This window comes from Egretta garzetta, unplaced genomic scaffold (assembly GCF_000687185.1).
Source record: "Egretta garzetta isolate BGI_Z169 unplaced genomic scaffold, ASM68718v1 scaffold213, whole genome shotgun sequence".
Lineage (NCBI taxonomy): Eukaryota > Metazoa > Chordata > Aves > Pelecaniformes > Ardeidae > Egretta > Egretta garzetta.
The window spans coordinates 2,083,861-2,091,297 of NW_009259242.1; the positions used below are offsets into that span (position 1 = coordinate 2,083,861).

Genomic DNA, 7,437 nt, shown 5'->3' on the forward strand with positions numbered 1-7,437 from the left:
GGCCCGGGGCTCCTTCTCGCCGCACCGCCCGGGACGACTCTCGCCACAATTCTAAATACTTCACCAGGGTCCTGAACGCGGGGACATGGCTAGGGCTGAGTTAACTTTATCTTTCTTTCCGCCCCCTCCCCCCCTTTGCATTTGCCATGCTAATATTAGCGTTGCCATAACCATGTCGTGTATGTCAAGCAGATAGGCTTAGCTAAAGCAGTGTTTGGGGCTCATTACTGGTGTCTGATACATACTGCTGAATTAGAAGAACTAACAGTTGTATGTATTCAGCTGATGCAAGATAGTGATAACTAACTGTTCTTTGTGCTGGGTGTTATTTATTGCACCAGTGTAGCAGTGGAGACTGCTGAAAGGACACACATTATTATACAGTGCTACAGCTCCACCCAGCTGAATGGCACAAAATGAGACTGGTTTGTTGTCTAGATCTCTGCTTAAAATAACTCCCAAACTTGGAGGACATGAGAAAAATCTATTGACCTTCATTATTTCAGCACATATGTATTTCAAGTTTTCTTCAGTCTCTGCAGTTGAGTAAAGGGCTTAAACTCACAATTATATTTGAACGTGTGATTGATGACTGTTGTGTGTTGGCTTCAGTGTGACCACTCGCGCTCAGAATTAATTGTGTCTTCCAGGCCCCTCCTCAACCAGTCTAGTGCCTAACTAATGTTGACGATGTAGGGATTTTTATTATCCTGCTCTTTAACCTAGTCATGCTTTCTCTGAGGGTTATAGAGATAAATGGTCCAATGTGTCACTTTAAAGGAGGAAGAGATATGGGACATCTCCAAGCAACTAGAAATGACTGCAGAGACCATCTGCCTCTTGAGGAAAGATCTCACTAAAGCAAAGGTACACATTGTACATTCACTACCTGCAATTAGCTTCTGTTTCCACTGCCACCTGGAGACTCCCGCACAGCATTCCAGCCCAGAGCAGGAATCTGCCTTTTTGTTTCCTTCTGTCGCTGACACAACTCCTGTTTTGTTGATGAGAAGGAACTATGGCACCAGCTGTGCTAACTCCTGTCTTGGCTGGCACGAAGGCCACCAGAGTTGTGTGTGTTGCTTTTTTCTGCCTACCCCAGGAGTAGCCTGAATTTTTCTGGAACTCTTGGATGCAAAACGCAAATCATAAAAAGGGAATATTGATCTTTTTAAGTTGTCAAGGCAAGACTGCTGGCCATGAAACAGTCAAGATCCTTAGCATGCCCAAAGTCTCATTGCAGGTAATGCAGGGTAGCGTCAACTATACTTTATTCCTTTTAATAAAGGTAGCTGTTCCTGGTCCACAGGGGTCAGTCAAAGAGCACATTAGACAGGGCAGTAGCTTCTCATATTCCACACATTTTTTCTAACAACACAATGAACTCCATGTTTTCTGCCTTTCAGGAGTATGCGTCTCAGATCAAAAGCCAGATTACCAAAGATTTCTGTTGCATGAAGGAATATGTTGAAAGACAGGAGAGACACACACTGATGTTCATTGAACAAGAGCAAAAAGCAGCTCAGCAGAAAATTGAAGAGACCATTCACCAGCTCTCTGTTGAAGTGAACAAGCTCATGGACATCAAAGCCCGAACGGTAAGTGATGAAGTGGCAGAATATGAGTAGAAACTCTTAAGCTAAATGTCTTGGATAGCTGAACATGTACAGAGCACTTTCAGGTCCCCACAGCACTATTCTCACTAGAAACAACGATACCAATCTGCAGACATTGCTGTTACCAGGGAAAGTTTGGAGTGAGACATTCAGAGGGAAAAACTACTAAAAAAGGCATAGGGTGAGGATGCAATTCAGATTTGTTCCAAGGACGCTGATGAGCTGGAGTGAAGTGGGGATGCATTGCTTAAATCCAGTCCTTATTCAAATCTAAGGTTAAGATAAGATCCTTTATTATATTTTTATTTTCCAGAATATGTTTATACACATATGTATGCAAGTTAAAGAACTCATAAAGTTACTAAGTACTTTCTAATAACTTTCTTGGGGAAAATATGTCAAGGGCTCTCAAAAGAGGCAGTTAAAGCACTTTAAATTCTGCCGAGCCCGTTTTGATGTTGAAAGCAACAATTCCAATGCTGCAAATTAGCTAGCAGGAATTTGGAGTGGGGCTCACTGGGTGTGACAGTGCCAGGAGACAGAATTGGACTTCCAGGGCCAAGGCATGGGGGCCTGCGTTGGAATTCACCTCCTGTAGCTATGTATTTATATCTGATCCCGTTATAGGCAATGAAGAGAAACAGGTACTTTTAGAGCGTGAGTCATCTGGCCTACTTGAGACGCCTACCTGCAAATGGGATTGATCAAGCCTTCAGAAGGCCTGTTTCTTTCCACAGACTATAAAGGCAGACTAAGAGAACAAGCTCAGATGTAGATTTCTACAATTTCTAAATTTAGGCAAATGTGGCTTACCCTTTTGTGGGTATTTTATGCCAGATCTCATACTAATATATTTTAAAACTTTTGGTTTGGGTTCTAGAACAAGAAGAAAGTTTAAAAAGAGAAAGTCTGTGTATACATATGTATACTTAAGGAATTGTAAGCCATATAAGAAAAATTAGTCCCATTCTTAGTTTTCTTGGGGAAACCAAATTATTTTTTAATAATAAACTATCCTTTAATATTTTCTGTAAGATTTCAGGTTAGTTCTCTCAGATAAATATGCTACAAGGGAAGCTCTCAGTACAAAAAATAAGATTTTAGAGAGATGATTGCTGTTTTTCCACTCTGGCTTTATAATATAATCTGATATGCTAGATGAAATAACTGCTATTGTTTACATCTTCCCCTTGATTCTTTTATGCCCTTATTAGAGTAACTTACCTGAGACACATAGGTACAAAGGCTCATCTTCAACAATGAATAAAATTACACTTGAAGAGAAGCTTAATGTTGTCAGAAGTGCTGTAGAAGATCTTAAGAGAAAGTTGGAAATTTTACTGTTGGAGAAATACGCTCAACAGTTCCCACCAGGTGAGTTTTCCTTATTTTGAAATAGTTTTTTTCAGAGGGAATGGCACTAGCAGGGTCCTGCACGTGACCCCCCTCAGCTCAGTCCCTTGCATGGGGGGGTTGGAACTGCTGTTACCTGACACTGCTTTGACCCCACACTAAAGGTTTGCCTGAAAATACTATTCTTACACAAGGTAGGTCTGTAACTTTGGAAAACAAACCAAAAACTTCAGAGAAAACAGGTGCGCATGTGTGTGATTATTATAAAACTCCTTGCAGTTTCGGAGACAACATGATTACTTTAAAATTCTTTCATGGGAGCCCAAAAGAAAAGAACTGACTCACATGCAGATCAGTAACAGAGAATGAAACATAATCCATTTAAATATTTTTTTCTAAATATAGAGTAATGTAACAGCAAAGTCTTTGCTAAGAGCAGACATAAAATTAACTCCCACCAAAAGCTGTGTCTAAGCAAAGCTTTAGATCTGGTATGGCCTTTGCTATGGAGTTCTTAAGACTGACCTAAAACCCCACTGCCACTGGCTCCCCTTCCCCCCTTTTCCAATACTACTTGCCTTTTTCAAGCACTAGTTCTCAAAACCCCCAGATACTTATATTTCTACTTCAGGGGTTTCCTTATCTCGATCGTTTCAGCAACTGAGTTTACAGCTTTGCTCCACAATCATTTTTACTAGGCAAACCAAGGAATCAGTAGGCAGAGGTGTGGGGCAGGACCTTTTAAGGATGGCTTTCATGTTGAGGACAATGTATTGCATAACTATACCAGAAAGTGTCTGCACATGAGTCTTGTAAAAATGCACTACAATATCATAGAAAATTAGAAACAGCCCTTAAAGCTGTAGTGCTGAATGTCAGGCTTTTTGGTCAGCGATTAGAGTGAAAAACTACTTTGTGCTTATGAAATGCACGTGCAGGTAACACAAGAAACACATGATACTCAGAAAAAAATGAAGAACACTGTAAACACTTTAATGACAGAAACTGGCTTATCTGCATAGGAAGATCCAACTGCTTTACCCATCTAACTTTTCTGACTATTCCATTCTGACCACACTTAGTGCAGCAGCATATGGTGTTTTGTTAATTTTGGATAAAAATGTTTGCCTGCACATCCTCTGATAATTTATACAATCAAAAAAGCAACTCTCTGTTTTGTGATTTAACCACTAGCTCGGTTTATTTTATGTATGCTTTCCTTTCAAAGCATAAATACTTCCTATTTACATTGTGAAGAAGTGCCTTAACACTTGTATTTTTTTGTATTTAGTGCAACCTCCAGACTTGTATCAGGAGACAAATGTCTGCTCATTACCTCCAGAATCTGCAGCTAAGAATCCAGAACCAATGATTTCAAGCCAGTTTTCTCAGTGTAAGTATGCAAGCTAGCATAACTCTTCAATAACAGTATTCAAGTGACTATGAGACTGTGGATTTGCTGAAGAAAACTGTACTTACAAACACCAGCAGGAGGTCTGGCTGTTTACCTGAAGCATAGAAACACAATGAAGTTACCATGTATTAATCAGTTACTGCAGCGTAATACAGTACTGTACCTGACTGCATATGCAAGATAAAAGCAATACGAAACCTGTTTCTTGGAGGTCTATAAGCTGTGCTGTAGCTTGTGCTGGCTGCAGGCTGAGTTGGTGTATGGGCAGTTACTGCACATTACTGATCTTTACTGTATTAAGCCGTAATGACTCCATTTGTTGTCTGAATTCTGCATCATTTACACAGAAATATTTTTACAGTCAACACACAGTACTACAGCTGTAGCTTAAAACATAAAACAAATGTTTTTGCTGATAAAACATGCAAGAACACATCCCAGTGAACAGATGACTAAAGTTTTAAGGCAAGCGTCCCATTTATTGTTGGCAGAAGGGTAATTGTTTATAAGACTGTGGTTAGGAATAAGATCCATCCTGTACCTGTGCCAAGTACCTTCACCTTCCCGCTGGAGTGCGTGAGTCTGTCATGGGTGTTTACACAGTTGTGCCTGTTAAATGTTTCAGTATGTTCAGGGTACAGTTGTTAGTGTTTGGTGGAGGATTCTTGCTGATTTGCAGGACTGAACTTTAATGATTGTATGATCATCGGTTTTCATTTCTGCTCTTGAGTAGGGATGCACATCCACTGTTATTTAGGATGCATGTAAATACTGAGGTGATCTGTCTTCTTGTTGCCTGAAGGTGAGAATATTTTCCTTTCTCACTTCTAGGGGCAGATGATGTGACTTTTGATCTCACAAGAGTGTATGAGCGCTTAGCAGTATCAGCCCAGAACAGGAAAGTAATGGTTTCCAGCTACCCGACTGATTATGAACCATCACCCAACAGATTCTGCATCAGCCAAGTGATGTGTTCACAGAGCTTCTCTACTGGGTGCCACTACTGGGAGGTAATTACCAAGGACAGTGATGGATGGGCTGTTGGAGTTGCTAATGAAATGATTGGTAAAAGGGACAAATTAGGAAGAACAGAGCATTCCTGGTGTGTAGAATGGCTAGGTCCCAAAAAGCAGCTGTCAGCATGGCATAGGGGTCAAGAAACATTATTACACAAGGATAAACCATTGAAGGTTGGAGTTTTCCTGGAGCTACAAAAGAAGACCGTGTCATTTTACGCCATCACTGACAAAGAAATGCTTTTGCATACATTTGAAATCAACACCTCAAATCCTCTTTACCCTGCTTTCTGGCTGTATAGTCTAGAAATAAACGGATCTTTAACTATAAGTCATATAAACAGGAGGTAAAGCCTGTTCAGAAAAGTGGTAATTTTGGCTATGACTGCAGAGCTTCTGCAGTGTCTAGCACAGGATTTACCAAGGAGTGTAGAGCTACCCAGGCTTTCCTGGAAGCCAGCAACTGATACTTTGTCTGCTCTGCTTTTCTTCATGCTGTGCTCTGATGTAGCCATACTTCATTAAAGCAATTCCAGTGTATGCTAAAGGCAGTAACCATCCCTGTGGGAGTGAGGTGGATTTCTTAAACAGCTTTAAATAGTCCCAGGATATTCCTAGGAAGGAATGTGCCAAGGAAGCTCTGAGGTTGGAGATAACCCCATCCCATGGACCTCATTTTCCTACACTGATCCAAAAATTATATGAGAACAGATGATGCCATTTCATTCTGTCAAGTGACTGAGCAAGGAATGCTCAGAGGGCAAGAATGTTACTGATCTCATGCATGAAAATCTTTCTCTTTAGAGTAGGTGCTAAACTACAGGAAATAGGCTTTGTATCTGAGGACCTGATACTTCAGGGAGGTCTCCCAGAAAAACATCGTCTCACTGGCACCATGTCTTGTTTTAGTTTTGCCTAGACCAAAGGGCTGTCAGTCCTGGTGGTGGTGTGACCATGGGAATGGGTTTGGAAGCGGATGTTTTCAAATGTGTTTGTATGAGCTAATAAATCACTCGGTCATTTTATTGCTTTTTTAAAGAGCCAGCAAGCAGGACTGTGTCACGGAAAGGACCATCTTTTCTTGCCATGGAGCCTGAGGAAACAAAAAGGTTCTATGAGTTTCCTTGCCAGTGTACAGGCAATGTTTCTGCCCTTGTTTGTCACATCTTTCTGGTTGTAGGAGGTCCCTGTTGCCTGTGTGGGCTGAAGGGGCCAGAGCTGAGATCCTGCAAAAGCTGAATTTCTGAGAGGACCACTGCTTCATACAGGCAAACTGAAAACAAAGTTCCCAAGAAACAAAAGCTTTTTCAGGAAGACAGTGGCATTCCAGAATGAACAAAAGAAGTTTAATGTGACTAAAGCATGTGGGACTCAACTAGCTCATTTAGCCAAATGGAGCTCCATGGCTTTTGAAGTCATTGACAGAGCTGCTGGTAATCTTCAAGGTTACTCTCCTTTGCTGCCCCTGAAACACTCTGAAAGCGCTTTGGACTAAATATACATTTGTAAGACCCCAGAGGAGTGTGTATTAGCTTCTACAAGGCCGGGGGGTCCCTCTCAGTGTTGCCAACAGTGCAATGCCCAGCTAATGGTCCTGCCTCTCGTGAGGACTGAGGTGGCCTTTTCTGCTCCAGCTGGAACAAGAAGAGCGATGGCACGATGAGCTCGCTGGGCATCTCTAATTTTCCACATGCAAGTTGCGCTGTACTGCCCAGGAGCAGCAACTCACTATGGTTGGGATCATAAAGTACCACACAATTTGAAAGCGAGTGCGTTGTCTCGCTTCTGATGTGTTCCTGCGCGTCGGGTGCGCTCGCTTGGCTGGCGCGCCGCTACAGCCAGCACCGTTTCGTTACAGCGCATGAAAGCTGCATCATGGCTCCTTAATGGCAGAAAACTGAGTCACCGTCCCAGGCAGGCCCAGAGCAGACCTCCCGCTCGGCGGGGGACAGGCGCCCAGCGCCCGCTCCCTTTCCCGTCCCCCCTCTGAGGGACGGCGGCGCCAAATCGCCTCAGGGCGGCGCGCGGCCCCGAGCGC

At 42.4% G+C, this 7,437-nt stretch overlaps 2 protein-coding genes across 9 annotated transcripts in view; both read left to right on the forward strand.

Annotated features, from left to right (window-relative positions):
* Positions 1-6,432, forward strand: part of RNF135 (ring finger protein 135) — a gene marked incomplete at its 5' end in the record, with an annotated part of 6,845 nt that extends 413 nt beyond the window's left edge. Inside the window, 5 exons of the mRNA XM_009636038.2 lie at positions 781-867; positions 1,407-1,598; positions 2,831-2,990; positions 4,261-4,362; positions 5,215-6,432. Of these exons, the coding sequence (XP_009634333.1) occupies positions 781-867; positions 1,407-1,598; positions 2,831-2,990; positions 4,261-4,362; positions 5,215-5,750 (1,077 nt within the window). The remainder of the gene's footprint in view (positions 1-780; positions 868-1,406; positions 1,599-2,830; positions 2,991-4,260; positions 4,363-5,214) is intronic.
* Positions 5,305-7,437, forward strand: part of RHOT1 (ras homolog family member T1) — a 29,665-nt gene continuing 27,532 nt past the window's right edge. For 4 of the 8 annotated variants that reach the window (XM_035891601.1, XM_035891603.1, XM_035891604.1 and 1 more), the window contains exon 1: positions 6,341-6,345. The gene's annotated coding sequence lies outside the window, so the exon portion shown is untranslated. Of the gene's footprint in view, positions 5,394-6,340; positions 6,346-7,437 lie in introns of those variants that run through there. The other 4 variants (XM_009636013.2, XM_035891608.1, XM_009636012.2 and 1 more) reach the window with 2 other exon arrangements.